Raw genomic sequence first — 24,218 nt, 5'->3', positions numbered from 1 at the left:
TTAAATTACATCTTAAAAACAGAGTTATACACATACATAAAAGTGCAAAACCATAATTTTTTATTAAGTCTTGAGCAAGGATTGAAAAATTGCCTAAAGTGTTCAATTCACCCCCCCTCTTGGTCACTTTCTTTGGGACAACAAATTGGTATCAGAGCTTGTCTCTCTTACTTGAGGTTTAAACACCTTAGAGAGATCCTACAATGGCTAGCACATTTAACACAACTGATATCCCTGCACCTTTAGTTGAAGGACACTCTATCACTAGACCACCTTTGTTTAATGGTTCTAATTATTCTTTCTGGAAGGTTAGGATGAGAAATGTTATACAATCTGTTGATATTGAAGCATGGTAAAGAATTGTTAAAGGTCCTAAAATTCCATTAAAATTGCATGCTGATGGTTGTAGAGAAAAACTAGAAGATGACTATAATGAACTTAATTGGAAGAAAGTTTCTTCAAATGCTAAAGCTTTAAATATTCTTCATTGTGCACTTGATGCAACTGAGTATAATCGTATTTCACGTTATGCATCTGCAAAAAAAGTGTGGGATAAACTTGAAGTCACATATGAAGGGACTAATTAAGTGGAAGAATCAAAAGCCAATAGGCTTGTTCGAGAATATGAATTATTTAAGATGAAGCCTGGAGAAACCATTTCAGAAATGAGCATAAAATTTACTGATCTGTTGAATGTTCTCAAAGCTCTTGAAAAGGAATTCATTGAAGAAGAATTAGTCAAGAAAGTCTTGAGGTCACTACCTAAATCATGGGAAACAAAAGTGACAGTGATCTTTGACACCAAAGACTTCTCCAAATTCACTTACGATGAGCTTATTAGTTCTCTTATTGCTCATGAAATGCTTTATTGTAACACCCCTATTTGCATAGTCTGGTATATTTCACTGTTCCGGTGACCGGAGTCGGTCCGGACAATTAAGGGGACTAGAACCACATCTAAGACAACTAGATAACCTATAAACACAAATAATTAGTAATGTCCAATTAGTTAAGTAAAAATAAGAAAAACAGAACATAAGAAGTTAAACGAGCCGAGAGTCACAGCGATGGGTGACCTTCTCGGGAACGACTGCAAAGTTGTTTTAAACTCAAATTTCGAACCGTAAAATGTGACGCCGCGGTCCTTAGGACCCTTATAAACACAGTGGAAAAGAGAAAATCATGAAAAAGAACTGTTAAGCCAGTCAAATAATTAGGTCAGGGAGCCGGAAGAAATATGAAATTATTTGCAAACCGAGTTGAACCGGCGAAGGGCAATTTGGTCAATTGACCCCGAGAGCTGACTCCTGATCTAACTGTCAAATAAAATCAGAGAAAAGATAATTTCGGAATCGAGAATTAAATTAAAGAACTAATAGAAAAATAAATTAAAAAAAAAAGAAAATAGAAAAGTCAAAAGGTGATGACATCATGCATGACATCATGCATGATGCCATAAAGAATATAATTAATTTATTTTCTTATTTAGATTTTTGGGTCTTCCATAGGGATAAAAACAAAACAAAAGAAAAAAAAAAAGAAAAAGACTTCATCCTCTCAAAAAAAACGTGAACCATTCTCTCTCCCTCTCCCTCACCAAAAACTCCCATGGAAGCTTGATACAAGCTTGATTCCACCCACTTAACCTTATTTTGTCCCCAAATTAATCCATAAAAACTTGTTAACTTCACTTGGGGAAGCATTTGAAGAAGAAAAGAAAAGGAAAAAGGGAGTGAAATTGAAGAATTAGAGCTAAAAATTTTGCTCACTTAAGGTTGGTACTCTTCCTTCATTCTCTCTTTGAATTTATGTTTAAGTAGCTAAGTTACATTTGTAAGCAACAAATAAGTGAATAAAATCAAGCTTGGTGGACCAAATAGAAATGTGGGCAGCTAGGGTTTAGGTTTGAGGATAGATAATTTTGATACAAATTATGAATTAGTTAAGTGTGAATGAGTGTATAACTTCTAAGTATGCAATTAGAATTCAACAAGTGAGTTAAACATGGAAGTTAGGGTTTTGGACCTAGGGTTTGGGAGGCAAAATTTGGAGAAATGGTGAAATGATGTCTTTGACCTAATGTGAAGTGAAAAATGGTTATTTGTGACCAAATGAGGTGTGTTGGAAGTGTTGGAATTAAAAGCCAATTCGGATTGGATAAGGTCATGTGCTGGCAGCATGACCAAAATTCCCTTTGAGGGACCAAAAATAAAATTTTACAAATCCAATGAATATGGGACCAATTGGGGATGAAAATAGGCACTAAATGACACAATTTTCATTTAGGAAGAATGCCCAAAAAGTGACTAAAACCTAGTGAACAAATTGATCAAAGTTGAAAAATTGCAGGCTGCCACTGCACAAACTGACCAAATGAACAGTGTTTGTTCATTTGGTCATAACTCGAGCTAAGAAGGTCTAAATGACCTGAAATTTTACTAGTGGTTAGATGAGATATAAATCTAAAACTTTCATGAAGAACACAAACCCAAATTATTCCATTAACCCAATCAAATCACTGAGCAAAGTTGGATCACTGAACTTCCAAAACTGCAGATTTACATATGAACAGTAAAGTTTCAATGGCTATAACTCTCTCTAGAAAACTCCAATTTAGGTGATTCTTGAACCGATGGAAACCTAAGGCATAGTAGAACATTTCATATGAAGAAAATTAGACCAAATTATGGACCTAACTTGATCAAATTACTGAACGAAGTTGGAATCAATAATCTGCCAAAACAAAATTCTGCATCATGAACAGTAAACTTAATTTGCATATAACTTGAGCTACAAAACTCAATTGGAGTGATTCAAAAAGGAGAATAAACTTAAGACAATAAGGAATATTTTCTATGAAGGATGTTTTGCCAAATTCCAACAGTAAAATGACCAATGAAACAGTGCAACTTAGGACTCCAAAACCGAAAATTTGACAATTTTGCCTAAAAGACTTAAGTGTTGAGAAAATGACCAAAACCAACAAGTTTGGTGACCAAAATGTGGTATGTGGGTGAAGTTAGAATTCCCATATCTATTAAGCCTTAGAAAGTCAATAATTTGACTTGAATAGTGTAGTGAATAGTAACCCAAAACATAAAAATTTCGAGAACGTCGAATTTAGCACTTAGAGCTAGGTAAAAGTGAAGTTAAATTTATTTTTGGATTTATGCTAAGTTATGGAACTGAAACACTATGAAACTGTGTGTTTCAGCTAAAAAAGACTTGGAAGCTCTGAGAGACTGAGTCAAGGACTAGAGGTGACTCACGTCAGGTTTGTGCATAATAAACCTTATTTGAACCTTTTGTCATTGAAAAATTGATTTAGTGTGATTTATAAAAATTTGAAGTTAATTATGAATTGTGTTGCCATCTTGTGAATGAAATTATGACTTTGAAAATTTATTGGATTTCTCACGAATCATTTGAATAAAATGTTTGAAATTGATTTTTGATTCACACTTAGCATGACAGTGCCTTATTATTCCTCCTCCATTTATGGGGTGAGATCGATTATTTTCCTCCCTCTTTGGTTTACCAGTTGAGGTTGCAGATCGGATGAGTACTCATTAGCTAGCTAGCCACCTCCCTCATTGATTTCGATTAGTGAGGTTGTAGATTGCTTTGTCGTGGTGTACAACGCGGCATTGATCAGAAATTTTGTGTCATGGCTTAAGTTGTGTATGAATTGGCAACGCTGTGTTTCTTAAATTATTTGACTAAATTGTGTTATTATGAGCTTTGAAAATTTGTGAAATGTGATTGAGAAATATTTAAACTATGTTTTGATAATGAATGATTTATGTATTGTATTTTAAATTTTTATTGTGCACCGTTGAGTATTTTTATACTCAGCGATAGCTTATTTTGCTGTCGCAGATAAGAGCAAAGAGAAAGCAGCAGAGTGAGCTGCGGGATTAACAAGAACTCTTGATCATTTTTGTATGGGTATTGTTTTATGCCCTTATTGTTATTTTGATGTAAATATAGTAATGTCGTAAGTATCATTGTAAAGTGAGTAGTTGTATAATAAATTGTAATAATATTATGTTTGGAACTTCTTTTTGTAAATTAATATTTATAGTTGAGAATTTCATACTTTATACACTGTGAATGAAGTTATTAAATATTTTGTGATGTTAAACTTTGATTGGATTGTGAAATTATTTTTGAAGTGGATTAAATTGAGTTGACTTGAAATTATTTGGTGATTGGGAGTTGTGAAAAATTTTTGGAAGTGCTTTTTACAGGTTTTTGAAGAATGGTTTTCTCCAAATATAAACGGAACTCTATCAAAATTTTTATAAAATTTGCGGTAAAATTTAAATGGACAAAATTTTTACTAGTTTATAAGCTTTTAATAAATGATTTTAATTCCTACCAAAATGCTCACCACTTCCAAAATGCAAGAAAATAGTTTTAAAATCCCTTGTAGTGTACTTAATGAATTATCGGTAGGCGAAGTTCGGTAGTTCATTAGGTATTCTACGGGATCATGTTATGCCTTACAGAGGGGTAAGGTGTGACATTTATGACAAGAACAAGAGTAATGTAGATCACGAAAAGACAGAGAGGAATTGCCTTGAAATCAAGCCAAGAGAATGAATTAAGGAGAACTATAGCTTATAAGGCTGCCTCAAGTGACAACTCTAATAGTTCAAGTGATGAAAATGATACTGCCATGATTGTGAAAAAATTCAAGAAAGTGTTCAAAAAGGGAGGTTCAAAATATAAGAAATTCCTAAAGAAGTATTCTCCCAAAGGTGAAACAAGCAAGGATTAAAGTGAGATTAAATGCTTTGAATGCAACAAACCTGGCCACATTAAGCCAAATTGTCCTACACTGAAAAAGAAGAATTCAAAGGACAAGAGCAAGAAAGCTTTGGTTGCTGGCTAAAAGGACAGTGATGACTCCTCAAGTGATAACTCTAGTGACAAAGAGGTTGCACACATTTGTCTCATGGTTCTGGAAGAGGATAAACCAGAAAGCTCTCAATAAAGAGAAATTAACACTAAGGTAAATAATTCTGACTCTCTTAATATTGAAGATTATGAAGATGCATTTGCTAAATTGTATGAAGAATACAAGGTTTATAAGAAAAGATGTTCTATTTTAAACAAAGAAATTACTTCTTTAAGATAAGAAAATAATTCTATGAGTATTATTGTGCAAGAAAATAAGTTTTATAAAAATCAAATACTCTTGTTTGATGAGTTGAATAAGGAGTTAGAAGATTCAAAAACTGCTTGTGGAAAACTCATTGAGAAAAATAGAATTCTAGAAACTAAGGTGGAATCTTTGATAAATGATTTAACTGAATTCACCAATGGCACACAAATTCTTGATACTTTACTTGGTTCTCAAAGATTATCAAATAAAAAATCTGGTCTTGGTTATGATGGATTCATGCATTATGGAAAATACAAAAATTTCTTTGTGAAAGCTTCCTCTTATTCATTACCAAATGTTATTTGCTTCTGTTGTAACCAAAATGGTCATATGGTTAGTCATTGTCCTATAAGGAAAGGTTCCTCAAAGGTTAAAAAGATTTGGATACCTAAAGGAACAATTCCTAATGTCTTTAACCCCTAAGGACCCAAACTTGCTTGGTTACCTAAGAAATAGTCAATTAATTTCACGTATGTCTTAGAAGTAAGCAAGAATGTGAACAATGGTATCTTGATAGTGCTTGCTCAAGACACATAACGGGAGACAAAGAAAAATTCTCAAACCTTACCTTGAAAAGTGGTGGACATGTGAGATTTAGTTACAAAGGCAAAGCTTACATCATTAGAAGTGGCTCTATTGGGAATAATCCAAGCATAAAGGATGTTGCACTAGTTGAAGGTTTGAAATTCAATCTTCTTAGTACAAGTCAACTATGTGATAAAGGTTATAAAGTTATTTTTAATTCTACACATTGTGAGATTAAAAGTTTGCACAATGATCATACATTATTCATTACACCTAGAAGTGAAAATGTATATTTGCTTGATTTGAATGTTATTGAAAATGGAAATGAAAGATGTCTTGTATCTCTTGAAGAAGATAGTTGGTTGTGGCATAGAAGACTTGGTCATGTTAGTATGCATATGATTTCAAAACTTTTAAGATATGATCTTGTTAAAGATTTGCCAAAAATTAACTTTGAAAAAGATTATGTTTGCAAGCCTTGTTCTCTTGGGAAACAAACCAAAGTTTCTTTCAAATCCAAAAATGTTGTTTCAATATCTAGACCTCTTGAGTTATTACATCTTGATTTATTTGGTCCTATTACACCTATAAGTCTTGGTGGTAAAGCATATACTTTGGTCATAGTAGATGATTACACTAGGTATACATGGACATATTTTATTGCATATAAAGATGAAACTTTTAGTGTATTTACATCTTTTTGTAAAAAAGTTCAAAGTGAAAAAGGCTTACCCATTTCTTCCATTAGAAGTGATCATGGAAGAGAGTTTGAAAACCAATCTTTTAATGAATTTTGTTCAAACAATGGCAATTTTCATAACTTTTCAGCTCCTAGAACCCCTCAACAAAATGGAGTTGTAGAGAGGAAAAATAGAACTTTACAAGAAATAGCAAGAATAATGCTTAGTGAACAAAATCTTCCAAAATATTTTTAGGCAGAAGCCATAAACACTGCTTGCTATATTTTGAATAGAGCAATGATTAGGCCAATCCTAAAGAAAACCTCTTATGAGTTATGGAAAGGGAGGAAGCCTAACATTTCTTACTTTCGTGCATTTGGTTGTAAGTGTTACATTTTGAATAACAAGAAGGATAACCTCAAAAAGTTTGATGTAAAATCAGATGAAGGTATTTTTCTAGGATATTCAAAGCATAGCAAAGCTTATAAAGTCTTTAATAGGAGAACTTTGTTAGTTGAGGAAAACATTCTTGTTGTATTTGATGAAACTAACAACTTCTTGGAAAGAAAGATTATTTGTGATGATGATGAACTAGGTAAAATTTTTGGAAGAAAAAGGGATGAGACTCAAAAACAACAAAGTGAACCTATTGATGAGCCCTAAAGTGCAATTGGGAATGATTTTGTTAATGAAAATGCTAATGAGAAAGATCAAGAAGGTGATCAAGAAGTATTGCCCAATATTGAAGAACTCCAAATTAATGAACCACATCATGATGACCTACCTCAAGAATGGAGATATCATAGAGATCATCCAAAAGAGGACATAATTGATAGCCCTTCACAAAAGATGATGACAAGAGCTCAACTTTGAAAATACTTTGGTAATGTTGCATTTGTTTCTCAACTTGAACCAAAGTCTTATGATGAAGCTCAAAGTGAGGAGAGTTAGATTCTTGCTATGCAAGAAGAGCTCAATCAATTTGAGAGAAATAAAGTATGGAAACTTGTTCCTAGGCCTAGAAATCATTCTATCATTGGTACTAAGTGGGTTTTTAGGAACAAAATGGATGATAAAGGGCATGTTATTAGAAATAAGGCTAGATTAGTAGCTCAAGGATATAATCAAGAGGAAGGCATTGATTTTGATGAGACTTTTGCTCCGGTTGCTAGAATTGAAGCTATTAGAATGTTGTGTGCATTTGCATGTTATAAAAATTTTATGTTATATCAAATGGATGTTAAGAGTGCATTCTTGAATGGTTATATTGATGAAGAAGTTTATGTTGAATAACCACCAGGTTTTAAAAACCATAAATTTCCTAATCATGTTTATAAACTCACTACGGCCTTATATGGATTGAAGCAAGCCCCTAGAGCTTGGTATGAGAGGCTTAGCAAGTTTCTTTTATATAATGGTTTTCAAAGAGGAAAAGTAGATAATACACTTTTCACAAAAACACACAAACATGATATGCTTATTATTCAAATTTATGTTGATGACATTATTTTTGGTGCTACTAATGCTTCCCTATGCAAAAGTTTCTCTAAGATGATGCAAAATAAATTTGTGATGAGCATGATGGGTGAACTTACCTTTTTCCTTGGACTACGAATTAAGCAACTCAATGGTGGCATCTTCATTAATCAATCCAAGTACATCAAAGATATGCTAAAAAAATTCAAGATGGATGATTTAAAGAGTATTGGAACTCTTATGAGTTCCACTATAAAGTTGGAAAAAGATGAAAAAGGTAAGGATGTTGATCAAAAGCTATTTAGAGGTATGATTGGCTCACTTTTATGTTTAACTGTATCTAGACCCGATATTCATTTTAGTGTGTGTTTGTGTGCTCGGTTTCAATCATGTCCCAAGAAATCTCATCTAATTGATGTTAAAAGGATTTTCAAATATCTCATTGGTACACACTCAATTGGATTATGGTATCCTAAATGCGACACATTTGATCTAGTTGGATATAGTGATTTTGACTTTGCTGGAAGTAGATTGGATAGAAAGAATACTTTGGGTACTTGCCAATTCCTAGGTCATGCCTTAGTGTCTTGGCATAGTAAGAAACAAACTTCTGTAGCTCCTTCTATTGTTGAAGCAGAATACATTACTGCAGGAAGTTATGTTGCTCAAATTCTTTGGATGAAATAACTCAACTCAACTAATCTTTTATCCCAAGAATTTGGGATCGGCTATATGGATTCTCTTTCTCCATTCTAAATGATTTTGGGTTAAATCTTCGGAAATGTGTAATGCTTCTAGGTCATGTTGTACTACTCTCGTCTAAGTCAGTTTAGGTCTACCTCTTCTGTTCTTTCTATCCTCTAACCTAATATGCTCTACTTGTCTAACCGGAGCCTCCATATGTCTACGCTTCACATGACCAAACCACCTCAATCTCCCTTCTCTCAACTTATCCTCAATTGGCACTACTCCTACCTTTTCTCTAATACTCTCATTACGGACTTTATCTAGTCTAGTATGACCACTCATCCACCTTAACATTCTCATCTCTGCAACTCTTATCTTAGACACATACGACTCCTTCAATGCCCAATACTCACTACCATATAACATGGCCGGTCGTATGGCTGTACGGTAAAATTTTCCTTTTAACTTATTGGGAATTTTATGATCACATTAAACTCTGGTGGCACTTCTCCACTTCAACCATTCATTTTTAATCCTATGACTAACATCCTCCTCACATCTCTCATCTACTTGAAGGATTGAGCGGAGATATTAAAGTGATTACTTTGGGGCAGTACCACTCTATCCAAACTAACTCCTTCCCTATTACCAGTTCAGCCTTCACTGAACTTGCAATGCATGTATTTTGTCTTCGTTCTACTTAACTTAAAACCCTTTGACTCTAGAGTACTTCTCCAAAGCTCTAGCTTTCTATTAACTCCTTCTTGTGTCTCATCTATCAGAACTATATCATCTGGAAACATCATGCACCAAGGGATACTCTCTTGTATATGTTTCATCAATTCATCTAAAACTAATGTAAAAAAGTAAGGGCTTATAGTTAAACCTTGGTGTGATAACACTAGTGCCATCAACCTAACTAAAAATCTAGTCCAACACTCTAGATCAAAGCACATAGAAATTAGACATCACTTTATTAGAGATCTTGTTCAAAATGGTGATATTGAGTTAGAGTTTGTTCCTACAGAATAACAACTTGCATATATTTTTACAAAACTACTAAATGAGAAAAACTTTTATAGGATTAGAAGGAAACTTGGCATGAGTGAAGCTATTGAATGATACTCGCTTCATTTGATATGCATATGCTGTCAAATTTGGTTGAATATGTTATTAGTGCTATATTCTGCATATATGTATTTTTTGTTAACTACTTTCTCACTGTAGTTGTCTAGTTTTATACTTGTATAATATTTAGCCAACTGGGTTTCAAAATTAGTTAACTAATTTTGCTTCTGTGTACATTTGAGAAAACATGCTTGTTTAAAATTACTTTCTTTCTAATGGGTATTTTCATTCTCTTTATAATTTATTTTCACAGATATACCCCTAAGCATAGTTAAGCACTTTTTATGACTTTAAAGGGTAAAATTGGGTTTTGGCATAAAGGGATTCCTGGTTCTTCATGATAAACTAACACAGTTTTAAAATTTGAAATTTTTTTTGGTAACTGCTACATATCATTTCAATCAATCTCTCAAAAACTCCCTCATTTCCTACTGCAAATTGATTCTCCACTCTCTTAGAAACCTAAATTTCTCTCAAAACCAAAAACCCCAATTCTCCTTTTCAAAATCCCTAAACGGTAAATCCCGTTCTTCCTCAAGCTGCTACCTCTTACTAAAATTTTTTGAGAATTGATGGCAAGGGTAAAACAAGTGCTACCAAACCTCGAAAACTCATGGGTAATGCTATGCAAGCTGCTGGAAGAATCGAAAAGGAAAGAGAAGAAGAGACCAAAGTTAAAAGTAGCGATGAAGAAATAGAGACAGTGGCAGAACTAGAGAGAAAAAGAAAAGGAAAGGGTATTGCTGGGTCAAAACCTTCTAAGAAAAAGAAGAAAATGGAGAAGGCCCCTGCTTTGAAACCCTTTGTGCAACAGAACATTTTCGAGCCAAGGTACATTAAATGAGATTCATTTTCTGATTTGCCTTATGAATTTGAAGATTTATTTACTTTTCAAGGCTGGATAGAATTTTCTGAGTTGAATGAATATTATTATCCTTATTTAATTCAAGAATTTTATGAAAGTATGGCAGAAGTTGTTAAAGGAGAAAGTTTTAGTGTGAAAGTTAAGAAGAAAAGTCAGATTATTGATGTAGATTTCTTAACCTCTGTTTGAACCTACCGGATGATGGAAATAGGATTGGAACCTTTAAAGATACTAAGAAGCTTGAAGGATATGATGAGAAGGCATTTCATTTATCAATTTTTCTAGAGGATACACCTGAAAATGAAATGACCAATATCAGTTTAGTGCCTCAAAATTTTAGAATTTTGTAATCCTTCATTCGATATTTGCTCAATCCTAGAAGTGGTAGTCACTCCTATGCAAATAGCCTTGATTTATGCATCATGTGGCACTTGATCCACAAAATCAGATTCAATTTGCCATTTTTGATTTTCAAAGTGATTCCTAAGTCTAGTAAGCATAAAAGGTTGTCATATGTTATGCCTTTGACTTTTGTATTTCAAGCTATGGGAGTTGATCTGAGTAAAGAAAAAAAAGTTTAGCAATCCTATCCCCATTAAAGAGATATTCAAGGCTGATGATGGTAGGAAAAGGAGTAAGAAAGAAGAGAAAAAGCAAGAAGAAGAGACTGAGATTGAGATTGAATCTGAATCAGAATCAAACTCTGAAACAAAATTAGATATCCCAATAAGCAAGTTGAAAGAGAGAAGTTCTAAGATAGATGAAGGGGAAAGCTCTAAGAAGAAAGAGAAAATGAAGCTAAAAATGTCAGATTTTGTGAAAATAAATGAAGCAAATCTAGGAATGATAAAGGAAATAAAAGAAATGAGTGGACTAAGCTTTAGTATTTTAGAAAAATCTCATGAATTACAGAAAGGAATTATGGCTAAGCAAAATGCCAAGATGGATATGTTGATTAATAGATTGGATAGGCAGGAATGGTTCATGAAGAAGATGGCTCAAATGTTGTTTGGTGAATCTTTTGGGAAGTTTGGAGATTTTTAAAGCTACCCACATAGTACTGCTGGTCCTAGCAATGCAAAGGCTACTGGACCAAGTGGAGTAAAAATTTCTGAAGTGGAAGAAGAATAAGAAAAGGAGCATTTAGAAACTATTGAAAAGGAAAAAGAAGAAAGTAAGCTAGCTGAGGTTGAAGAAGTAGAGAAAAATGATGAGAAGGAAGAAACTGTAGAAGAGAAATCAGAAGCAGAATAAGAACCTGATAAGGACAAATCAAGAGAATCCACCTCATCTCACACTAAAAGCAACAGCAGCAGTGAGGATGGAAAAAGTGAAGGCAAAAATGGTTAGAAAAGGAGAAGGAAGATGCTGGCAATAAGAAAGAAGAACAGTCACAAGACCCATCCTCTGATTAACCAAACCCTACTCATAATACCTCTCAACCAGTACCTGAATCATCCATCTCTTTACCCATGCAATATGGCCCTATAAGAACCAAAGCACAAGCCAAAAAATCAGTTCTACCCATTCTTCCAAAAATCTAAGTAACCATACCTGAAAAAGAACCCCCAAAGAAGAAGAAACAAGCCAAAGCTGTTGATCCTACTCACCTTAGGAGAAGTGGCAGGATCCTTGGCAGCAAAGATAAACCTCGAGATTTTTGAAATATGATTATGACTTTCAAAGTTGTGTCTTTTTGTTTTTCTTTCAAACAGGGGAGAAAATAGGAGAAAGTCTATCTTTTTGTTGATGTCAAAAAAGGGGAGAAATTATGAAAATGATAGGAAAATTTTTTAACTGACAGAATGTTTTAGTTAGCTAGGTACATTTTTAGTTAACTAATTTTGTTCAGTGGTTGTATGGTTCATTTTCTGATATAGATATTTTGGACTTATTTTGGAAAGTTATTGAAGATATGATGATGATCTTTTATGATTGACTTATGGTTAATATATCCTATAGATGATGATTGAATTGATCTTGGATGAATTGATCTTGGAAATTGTTTAACATGTTACTTATATTGCTATCTTCAAAATGCTTTGAATATTAGATTTAGGGGGAGCTATTTTGTAGCTTCCCAACTTTATTACATTTTGAATGATTGTGTGCATACATATAGGAGGAGCTTGTCTTAAAGCAAGTTCTTGCATACATGACATATGTAGAAAGTTATACAATTTAATTTTTATGATCTTCATATATTTATTAAGTTTTGACATCATCAAAAAAGGGGAGATTGTAGGCCCTGTAAACTATAATGAGCTTGGTTTTGATGATAGCAAAACTTAATGAAATATACATTAACCCTTTGTGCATAAGTATTTGAAGTGATTTTATAGGTCATGATATGCAAAGACATTGATGAAAGGACTATTCTATTGAAATGACTAATATAAAAGGAGATTATTATCTTGTATAACACAAGACGAATCAAAGTCCATGAAGAATTAGGATAGAAATTAAGTCCTTAGGTCCATTGTATAAGATTGGAGAGATTATACCATTTAAGACCTAAAATCAATTTTGTTTTTAGATTCAAGAGTTTAGAAAGTGTTTTTATTTCATTTCTAAATTTTTTGAATGGTCTAAAAATTTTTTACAACTTTCCTCCAAAAACTCAAATTTTCAAAATTTAAGTCAGGCAGTAGCGAAATTAGTTAACTCGTTGCTAAAATTAGTTAACTAGTTTTGTTGGCTAAAATTTTCTGTCTTACGAAACTAGTTAACCAGTGAAAATTTTAGTTTACTATTTTCATGCTCTGACCTGACACAACTCTGTTACACGACTTTCAAAAAAGTAATGGCTAGTTTTTTGAAAATTAAAGATCCATTAGATAATCTCTCTAGCAGATGTTTTTAGCAATGAAAAACACCTATAAAAGGCATCATTTACTATAATTTTATCTAATGAAAGTGTTCCTATTCATTGAGAATTTATTCTGCCATTTTTAAAGCTTTCATTCAAATACTTTTGAGCTTGAGTGGCAAATCTTCTCTCTCAATCTTTTAGCATTAAATTCTGTATTTAAGAGTTACTGAGAGTGATTTCATCTGCACCAAAACCTATTTAAGGTTGTGTAAGTGTGAGGACACACTTGTGGAAGGTTTTCAAGCACCTTGTGAAGCTTATGGTCTTTTATGGGAAGCAAAGACATTGTAAAGGTTCTCAAGCACCTGAGAAGCTTGTTGACATTGTAAAGGCTTTGAATCTTGCCTGTTGAAAAAGATCAAATAGTGGAGTGACTCTCAAAGTGGGACTTTGGGAAAAGTGGATGTAGGCTATGGGAGCTGAACCACTATAAACATTGTATTTGATTCTCTTCTTCCCTTAACTTTTTAATTTTCAGCACTTTGTTTCTCTGATTATATATTGAATGTGTTGAGAATTTATTTTATTGAGTTAATACTGAGCTTAAACAATTAAACCTGTAAATTCTGATTTATATGTGAAAATATACACTTGATATTAAGTGATTATTTTGTGTATGAGCTGCTATTTGTGTATAACTTATTTGATCACTTAAATTACATCTTAAAAATAGAGTTATATTAAATTTCATCTTAAAAATAGAGTTATACACATACATAGAAGTGCAAAGCCACAATTTTTCATTAAGTCTTGAGTAAGGACTGAAAATTTGCCTAAAGTGTCCAATTCATCCCCCTCTTGGTTACTTTCTTTGGGACAACAATTTTAACAATTGCAACCTGTACTTTCAATAATAGTGCAACCACACCATGCCATTAGCAAAACCATTTATCACTAATACAGCTAAGCCACACAAGACCTGAACCCAACCATGCCAAATCCATGCCCATTTCCTTCGCCATGGCATTCACCAATTTAGCCAAATCCTTATTTTTTTCATTTTCATGCACATTGCGAGTTTTACCAATCCCAACACCCCAATATATTACTCTTAATTAATTCCATAATCAAAGGTACTCTCTATATGGACCCTTTGAAGAGTCTTTTAGCTTGTTTTCCTCTATGAAAAATAGAGGCATTTAGCCTGATGAGTGTATATTTACGCTTTTGCTCAAGGCTTGTTCAAATCTTTACGACCTTAAACTTGGCTGGTGTGTTTATAAGGGCATTATAATTATTGGGTTTCATTGTTTTAACTCCATATAAATTGGGATTGTTGAATTGTGCACAACTTGTGGGATAATGAAAGATGCTGAGAAAGCATTTGATGAAATGTGTAACGTGAATATCATTATTTGGAATTTAATGATTTGCGGGTACTGTAAAAGAGGAGATTTGGATGTGGATCTGCATTTGTTTAGGTTCATGGGTGAGCGGAGTGTTGTTTCTTAGAATATCATAATTTCTTGTTTGGCACTATGTGGGTGAGGTAGTGAAGCTTTGGGGCTTTTTCATACAATGCAATATCGGTAATTCAAGCCATATGAGGCAACTTTGGCGATAAGGAAAGGAAGGGGATTAAAGCATCTAATAACTTGGCTCAGTTCTTTTAATGATAAACATTTTAGTTGATGGCAGGGTGTGATTGGAGGAAAATTATATGCTAAAACGGTGAATCCATGTAGCCAATCATATATAGAATGGCAAGCCAATAAAGTTGAGACATGTAAATTTAAGTAGGTCTTATGAATATAAAAGTAGACCGGGGGGGGGGGGGGTGGCGCGCTGCTCATTACTTACTAAAAATTAATTCTTCCTTGAATTTAAGTATGTGGGCCGCAAAACTCTGTGAGTAAGGGTGCATATGGATCAGAAATATTCTATAATTTGCCAATTTCCCCTCAATCAGTGTCCAACTAATAAAATTTTAACTAGCCAAAATAACTGCCACATCGGCATACGTCTGAAACCTTCGGTTATATATGAGCAAAGGGAAAAATACTTCTTTTGCGATCGTAATGCCGCATATGAGATGCATGGATGGACCACATAAGCCCTTTGTAATATGTGGGGTCTGTGCCATGGCAAGATGACTAGTGAGAATGGGGTCCCCACCAATACTTCTCCTAATCTGCCATTTTTTTTTTTTTAACCTTCGCCTACTTTTTCTATCATGTCATTCACCTTTAAAAAAGAAAAAAAAGTTTAGTCTATCAAGTCATTCATAGATTAAATTAATAAAATTTATAAAAAAATTGATTTAATAAATTATTTTATAATAATATATTTATAAATAAATAAATATTGTCATTTTTATTTTTAATATTTATATAACTATAGATAAATATATATTATTTAAAGTAATTTAATCTATAAATAATATAATAAATTAACTTTACCTAAAAATTTCTTCTTAAAAAACCTTGAAAATTAAATGATCAACTTATTAAGCTAATTTGTCTTTATTTACTAAGCCAGAATTCAATTAATTCCATTTGTCAAATTGGTTGATGCAACACTTTAATAGGCAACATAACCACCCTTAACCACTACGTAATAAATTAAAGAGAATGGAATATTTTCCTCCTTAATTTGGCTTCATCCTTCCTTATTTCTCCATTTGTATAGAATTATAGCAAAATCATTTCTTTTAATTTATTTACACTACAATAAATATATGCTTTAATAGCATTTTTTTAATATCATTTGGTACATGATATTAAAGTAAGAAATAACATCAAGACATTAATATCACATATAACATAATTAATAATATATACAACATATATAATAACACTTTAAATTAGTGAGAAAGTGTTGTTAAAAATTTTAAGTTACGAGATTTATGCACATCACTACGTGCTTGCTAATATTTCTTACTAATATCATATTTTAAAATTTTAATGGTGCTAAAGTCTAAATTTATTGTAGTGTTATTTATTATTTTTTACACATATAAATAAATTAAAAAAAGAATTATTAAAATTTAAATACAATATTTTGCGTGGCAATATAGGCATTTATCATTTGATTATTAGTTTATGTTAAACTAGTGGCATTTACTAACTATTATTGACATAAACAGTTAAAAATACCTATCAATATACTACTTTTGTCCATTTTTTACATTCATTCATTTTTATATATCGCATTGAGTTTTGCACTGTGATTAAAGAAATGATTAGATAATCTCATTTTTATGAATGCTTCCTCAACAATTGGTAATGCCATTCACTCAATGGGTTAAAAGCCAAATAACATTTTCACAATACTTTTATTTATAGTGTTCGTTACCTTAATTCTAATCTAATTAGGAATCTAACTCAATTTAGAAATAACACTAGAATAGGAGTTCTACTTTATATAGAAAATATTCTTTTATCCTATTGAAGAATATTTTTCCTACTCAAATTCGAAAAAGGGTATTCAAATCCTACTAGGATTTTGAGTAACAAATTTAACAATCTCCACATTAACTCAAAATCTATTGACCATTGCATACCTTAAATTCTTAGGTATCTTTAATCATAAAACCTTCATGCCTGGCCTTGAACTTTAAATCTTCAACTCTTCAATTTTCATATTAGGTGTAACTTGCTTTCTTTTTTTTTTTTTTTTCAAAAAAATCTTCATAGCATCAACTTTCTTAAAGAGATTTTGCATCAAGAGCTTCACCTCAATTTTAACTTTTCATTACCTTGAACTTGCACCTTCCATGTTGAGTGTGTGACTTGTACACGTCACAATAGCTCCACCTTTAGCCAAATTCACCAAGATCGTCCCATAGCTTTGATACCAATTGTTGTGCATCACAGAAGCATGTAAATTACTAAAAAAATAAAGCAAACATATAAAATATAAATATTTATGTAGTTCACTCTCTCCACATAGGGCTGTATCTATGGGCATGCTATCTTCCACTATAATCATATATAATAATCAAATAAAAGCTACAAGCTATGCTACCTATCATCCTAATTACCCCCAAGAGAACCCTCACTTCAAACTGCTCTTATAGTAAATATATTAGTTAATACTTCTAGTCACTTCTAAATATAACCCAATATATTTACTACTTTAATTGCTACACCACAAAGGGTGTCTTCAACTATAATGGATAATAGTCCCTTACTCTTAAACTATGCCCTTCTCTACCTTAAGTCGAAGCCTCTTTCTTTCCATGGGACTATGATGGACAATAGTCTTTTTCTCTTAGAATATTCATTTCTCCACCTTAGGTCAAAGCTCCTCTCCTTACATGGGACTGTAATGGGTAAGAGTCCCTTATCACTAGGTGTCGCAAGGGTTTTGTAGTCATCGGACGATTCTCACCGAAGTGGGAAAAGTGAGGAGTCGCCACTTTAATTTTGAGGGAAATTAAAGAAAACCATTTGTAAAGATTAAAAACCACTTCAAAAATGGAGATTCTAGGTTCGAGGTCCGTATACGGGTGGGGAAGGTGTTAGGCACCCCACCTCGTCCCTCGACGAGGGTACGCAGATTTAATGTTGTGCTTTTTATAAATTAAAATTGATAATTTGGGGGGTTAGAATGATGATGTTAATCCTTTGTACGGATAAAAGGAATGTTTGATATTTCACTATTACGGGTTGCCCAAGAACACGAGTACATGAGATGACCCTTCAGTGAATAGGTGTCGTGTAATAGGTGTTTTGAGGATTAATATGAATATTGAAGTTGTGATATTTTCAGAGGGAATTTTGCCCTATAAATATGAGTGCCTTGAGGAGGGCTCTCCATCGAGCCTCAACATAATATTCGGGATACTTTGGATGAACTCTCCCACAGACTCACCATTTAGAACGTATGATGATTATTAATTATAACAATGGAGTTAGAAGGGAAAGGAATCTCTCCCTATCTAAAATGTTCTAGTAGGATTTTAGTTAAGATAATTCAGGTAAAGGTTCTCTCCTGATCTCTTAATATATTTTAATTTGAATTTAAGCTAAGAGAATTCAGGTAAGAACTCTCTCCCGATCTCTTAATATATTCTGTTAAAATTTAAGTGGAGGATTCGGGTATAAACTCTCCCCCGATCTCAATATATATTTTGTTAAAATTTTGGCTGAGAATTCGGGTAAGAACTCTCCCCCGATCTCTTAATATATTGCGTTAAAAATTATACTGAGTTCGGGTAGGAACTCTCCCATGATCTCTTAATATATTATGTTAAAAATTAGGCTGAGTTCAAGTAAGAACTCTCTCCCGATCTCTTAATATATTTATAAGAACGGCGTTTTATAAGAACTTCGAACTAGGGATTCAGGTAAAGGGTCTTTCTTGATCCCTTTTATATGGGAATGAAATACCGAAGACACAGGAAACCCTTGTGAAAAGCTTTTCCTGGCCTACATGATTTTAAAACTAGATGGCGGATGTTAGGCAGAACTCCTTGCCGATTTTCTACATGATTGTTTTATCTGAACTCTTTGGTTTCAGACTCCATCCCTTTTCTGGTTGTCTGCACAAGGTCCAAACTTCGTCTTGATTTTTAATCTCTTGTTTTATCGTCGATCTTATTCCAGGCCCCGATCTCATAGCTTATTTTCCGTTTCGGCCCCCCTAGCCTATTATAATCTTTCTATGACTGCCGAAGTTACGTTCATTTTCCTATTATTTTCATTGATTTGTTAAAGTACTTCTGTCTATACTCTTTAGAGTATTTACTAGTCGCCAATGACTCAAACATCTACTTTTGAAAGGAATGAAAACGGCGTGATGATAAATGAAATTTAAGAATGAATAAAAAAAGATAAAGGCAATAACTATGGGCTAAGATAACCTATTCTGAGATTTAGTGTGACTACATATGTAAAAAAACTTGAGAAAACAAACCAAGGATATTCAACAAAATGACAGTTTGGACACTTACCTGTAGAAAGTTGGGGAGACAGGCGAGCCGACTCTGGTATCAACAAATCTTAGAGAGCTGAAGGCAGACGGCTGAAGAACTTGAGCTTACCCGAGGTAATGGGAATAAAGCAAAATGAAGTTGAGCTCGGAGGGTAATGCACAGATACTAAAGCGATGGGAATGAGGCGGAGTGAAGTTGGGTTCACAGGGTAGTGCACAGGTATTGAAAATGAAAATCACAGCATTTGGAGCTCTTTGAAATGAAATACTTCAGAGAACTGGTTTCTAAAGTTTCTCAACACTTTGCGAGCTTTGAATGGCAAGCAATAAGATTGCATTAAAGTCCAGAGTCTTTCCAAGATAATCACCACCTCTCTCTTTCCTATAGTATTGCATGCAGGTATTTATAGGAAATGGGTATTCAAAATGAAAGGTTAGGATCTTATCAGGGGGAGATGGAAGGTTTAGGTTTAAAAGGACATAATCTAATGTCTGAGAATTAAAGAGAATCAAAATAGAGGGTCGAGATTCCATTCAGAATATCTGTCCTTTCATCCCTTAATCCAACGGTCAAGGGTCTCTCCTTACAAAATGGATCCAAAGGTTGGGAATAAAAGGTGCTGAATTTGTCATCTGCTTTTGACTTGAGGGGTCCAGATCCATCCTTACAATTATAATCAATGGTGTAGATCGAGATGTATAGGGCTACTTTAACCGTTTGGCGTCTGGCGGCTAGGAAGGCGTCCTAGCAAATGAGATGTGTAGTGAGGATCTGATCATGCCTGCAATGCTTTAACTAACCCGGATCTGATGGTGAAGCGAGTTAATTGAAGGTCCTAACCGGAAGTTATTTAACCCCTCTGAGTTCTCTGATCTCTATAGGTCATCCCCAATTTCTTTCGATCTTATTGTGACTGACTCATCTTAAGATTGTTATTCCGATCTTTATCTTCTTTTTCATCTGATCCTTTTTACTTCTCAATCTCTCTATTTTTCAACCTCCTACTCAATCTGACCTGTATCGGTCAAAGTAATAAATTTTCGGTTACCGATGAACCTGCTTTGAGTTTCGCAATAAATGCAAGGGCCCTATATATATGCAGCAATAGGAAATCACCTTCACACTTCACTTTTCCTTCTCCAATTTATTTCCAATGCACTACTTCCCCAATTCTAGCTTTTTCGACAGTATTTCTAATTATGATGGCCATTTTGATCTTTTTCCGACTGTTTCCTTCGTCTCTCGCCTGAAAATTTATGACCCCGATGATCAGAGAGCTTTGAGAACGTCATCTAATGACAGCAAGAGAACTTAACTAATTTACCGATCAAGGTCGAAAGTGACGATCGCGCTGGTCTCGAATCGGTCTACCGGTACAATTAGTAGATTGATCTTAGACAAGAGGACTGCTAATTTCAATCTTGATATCGGTGACCGCCTCTTGAAGCTCATTTGGCTCCTAACCATATCGGGCATCCCTACTGCAGCTCGATTCTGGTCAATGACATCGGTGATGACTCCGCTCAATATCATGAGAGTCATAGTCACCCTATCTGAGCTATACATCTATCCAATATTTGTGGCTAACTTTCTGATCAAACACATCTTTGATTCAGCCGCAATACTAGGCTTTGAAATAGGCCCATTGTGCGACATTTTGAGTTCGGAAGTAGTCTGAGTTTAGTGGAATGTAGTGTAGGGATACTTGTAATTGCTGATCTTGAGAGATCGCCCAAATGGTGTAATCTGATCTTTTAGAAATGAAATGAAATTTTATTTGAATATTTATTTATTTTTATTATTGCATTTTTTTCCGATCCCTTTTAATTGTGTCCGATCTAATCCCACCAAATGAACTCATAAATCGATCTCCTTTATCCAATCTCTTTTCCGCACTTCTGGAATTTTCTCAGGGCATTGGTCAGATCTTGCTTATCGATGCAGTATTTAATGCACTAGTGGGTATAAATAGGGAGGGGGTAGCCATTCACGAATCATGCCACTTTCAGATTTCTCTCATCGATATCAAATTTTCTCTCATTTTCCAAGTTTTTCTGGCACCAACTAACACTTCGATAAGAGCTTTAATCTTTTTCCAATCAATTTTCCTTTTTATTTCGTGAAAATGAGTGGTACCAACGGTTAGAGAGCTGCGAGCCTGCCTTCCTTCCATATTTCTTGGACCTCGGAAGAAGGCGATGCGATTAGACCAAGCGGGCGATCCAAAGATACCATCATTCCGACATCGTCCAATACTGCATCAAGCGAGGAACGTCTTCGAGAAAGGAGAATCTGCCAGTTGATGAACTGCCGTCAATCCTTAAAGAGACTGATCTCCAATCTATAAGTCAAGAATACAATATGCAAATCGACTCTTTTGAACTGATCAGATGCCATGGCAATCTTCGGGCCAATCACTTCTTTGAAGAAGGCGATCTTATCATAGTGTACGAGGAGCAGTTGAAGTCCGGGCTCTGTTTTCCCTTGGATGGATTTTACAAGGCAGTCCTGAAATTCCACCATGTCTCGGTAGCTCAAGTGCATCCGAACTCCTAGCAGACTTTAGTAGCCTTCATAAGTCTCTTCTGAGCCAAGATACTGGAGCCCACAATTAGGGTTTTTGCCAAGCTGCATAGGCTTGCCTGAAGAAAGGATGAAGAATTTTGGTTTTTTAGGCAAAGTCGAACTACGGGCTTTTCACTGATCTCCCTTCTTCGCTGAAGAACTAGAAGGATAAGTTTTTCATCCTTAGGAGCAAGGATCGAAACGGCTTTGAGGGGATCCCACGTAATTGGAATTATTTGGTCCCCCAAGTTCCTAAGAAGCTTACTTTAAATAAAGACGAATACGCCATGGTGAAAGAATTAAAAACTCTGGCGGCCACCCATAAATATTCATGCTTAGATGTGGTCATGGCCGAACTGAAATAGTGAATGATGCAGCTGATCTCCCATGAAGATTATGAGCTTCAGCTTTCTAACCTCGGTCTTGCGACCGGTATAATCCAAATCCTTAGTCTCCCAATCTTAGCAAACTCACTGACTTCTTCTTTGAGCAGGTATGGCGGGTGGTGACACTTCCAAAGAGAGCCGCAAGCGAAAAAGGGAGGTTTCTGGAAAGTTACAAGTCATGAAAGAGGCTACTGCCACCACTGCTCAGACACCTCGACGAGACTCGTTAGAAGTACCGAGCTCTGCTCCTCGATTTTAGGGGTAGCCGATCTCGGAAGTAGAGGTTGTCGTCTCTCCACCTTAGCAGATTGAATGTCCACTTCCTCCAATATCTTTTCATGTAGAAGGGGAGTCTTCTGGGCCTACTGTTAGAACACCCTTCCAAGGAGCTCAGCTCCTTATCCAATTGCTGGAAAGAAACTGCTCAACTCGAGGGAATCCTGGTCTAACCAAGGTCATGGGCGCTTCCATCTGTTTCCAAAAAGATCGAAACCGGTTGGCTGAGGAGAGTATTGACGATATTCTAACTCAGACAATGAGTTTGGGCTTAGAGGCTATTGCAAACCAACACGTGATCAGAGAAAAAGCCCACGTCTTAAGGAAGGAGATTCTTAAGGTGGTCCAAGATGCGTCGACTGTAAAGGCTCAGCTCTCTACTACCAATGATTACATTGTCAAACTGGAAGATCGAGTGAAGTATTGTGAAGAGAGGATAGCTGAAGTGGAGCGAGAACTTGAAGTCACCCGGGCTGGTCAATCTGCCGATCTCGCTCATTTTTCTAAGGAACTTTGGGCAAAGGAGGAAGAGCTCCATGGAAAGGAGGAGGAGAGCACTACAAAAGAGGCTAGGCCATATGTGAACGCCCATAGCGACCTCTTGTTCAAACTAAAGAAGCGTTATCCTGAGGAGGACTTTATATAGATGGATAAGCTCATCCCAGTGGTCGAAGAGGACAGCGATGAGGAGCACAAGGGTGAGGAAAGAGAGAGAGGAATGTAATTGGGGAGCAGGGCGGAGAAGACCCCCCTACTAATTGACTTGTATATTTTTATTTTGAAATGAATTGAAGTCTTTTATGTTCACTTTCTTGATAAGATCGGAAAGCATCCAAACGAAATTGTCTGAGTACTTAATTGATTGAATGTAGTTGAACATTAAACCTGAGAGCGACTATGTAACACCCCTATATGCATAGTCCTATGCAAAATACTGTTCTTGTGACCGGTATTGGTCCAAACAATTAAGAGAATTAGAATCATATTTAAGTCACTTAGAAAAGCCCTGAATAGAAATTAGTAGTGATTATCAAAAGGTTAAATACAGATCAGAAAAATAGAACATAAAAGGTTAAATGAGCAGGAGGTCACAGCGATGGGTGACGGCACTAGGAAGTGACTGCGAGATCAGTCAAAACCCTAAATTCGTATGGGGCATTATGACACCGCAGGCCTAAGAAAAATTGTGAAGCTAAGAGAAATGTGAAAATCATAGGAAAAGGTAGAGAACCTGATTAAATAATTAGATCAGGGTTCCGAAAGTAACACGGTATTATTGGCAAACCGGATTTGACCGGTGAGGGACAAATTGGTCAATTCACCCCTAAAGGTGACTCATGACCTAACTGTCCAATAAAATCTGAGAAATGAAAATTTTGAAATATAGAATTAAATTTAAGAAGTAAGGAGAAAAAGAAAGGAAAAGAAAAAAAAAAAAAGAAAATAGGATTATTACATCATGGTTCCATCACCTACATGACCTCAAAATTAATTTCCCATTTGATTAAGAATTTGACCAAGTCAATTTTAAGGATAAATACTCATAAAAAGAAAAAAAAATTAAAAGTTATCTTCAACCTCCCTAGCCATCCCTCTCTCTTCTCCCAATTATCTCTCTAATTTTCTCCATGAAAGCTTGTTACCAAGCCTTTTAAACCCAAATTAAGCCATAAATTCTTGGTAAAAACAATAGAAACTTCAAATGGAACC

At 34.6% G+C, this 24,218-nt stretch overlaps 1 protein-coding gene across 1 annotated transcript; it reads left to right on the top strand.

Annotated features, from left to right (window-relative positions):
• Positions 1–638: 638 nt before the first annotated feature.
• LOC131169387 (uncharacterized) lies at positions 639–22,491 on the top strand. The gene is made up of 2 exons (XM_058128609.1): positions 639–870; positions 22,340–22,491. The coding sequence occupies exons 1-2, from the start codon at positions 639–641 to the stop codon at positions 22,489–22,491; spliced, it is 384 nt and encodes a 127-aa protein (XP_057984592.1).
• Positions 22,492–24,218: the final 1,727 nt, after the last annotated feature.

This window comes from Hevea brasiliensis, chromosome 10, assembly GCF_030052815.1.
Source record: "Hevea brasiliensis isolate MT/VB/25A 57/8 chromosome 10, ASM3005281v1, whole genome shotgun sequence".
Lineage (NCBI taxonomy): Eukaryota > Viridiplantae > Streptophyta > Magnoliopsida > Malpighiales > Euphorbiaceae > Hevea > Hevea brasiliensis.
Note: the sequence above shows the minus strand (reverse complement) of the source record. Positions and strands in the feature narration are given on the sequence as shown.

Excerpts from the sequence above, each read along its gene's own strand:
- LOC131169387 (XM_058128609.1), top strand. The coding sequence starts at position 639 with ATGAAGCCTGGAGAAACCATTTCAGAAATGAGCATAAAATTTACTGAT. Across the intron at positions 871-22,339 it reads TGCTCATGAAATGCTTTATT|GTATGGCGGGTGGTGACACT; the intron begins GTAACACCCCTA and ends TTCTTTGAGCAG.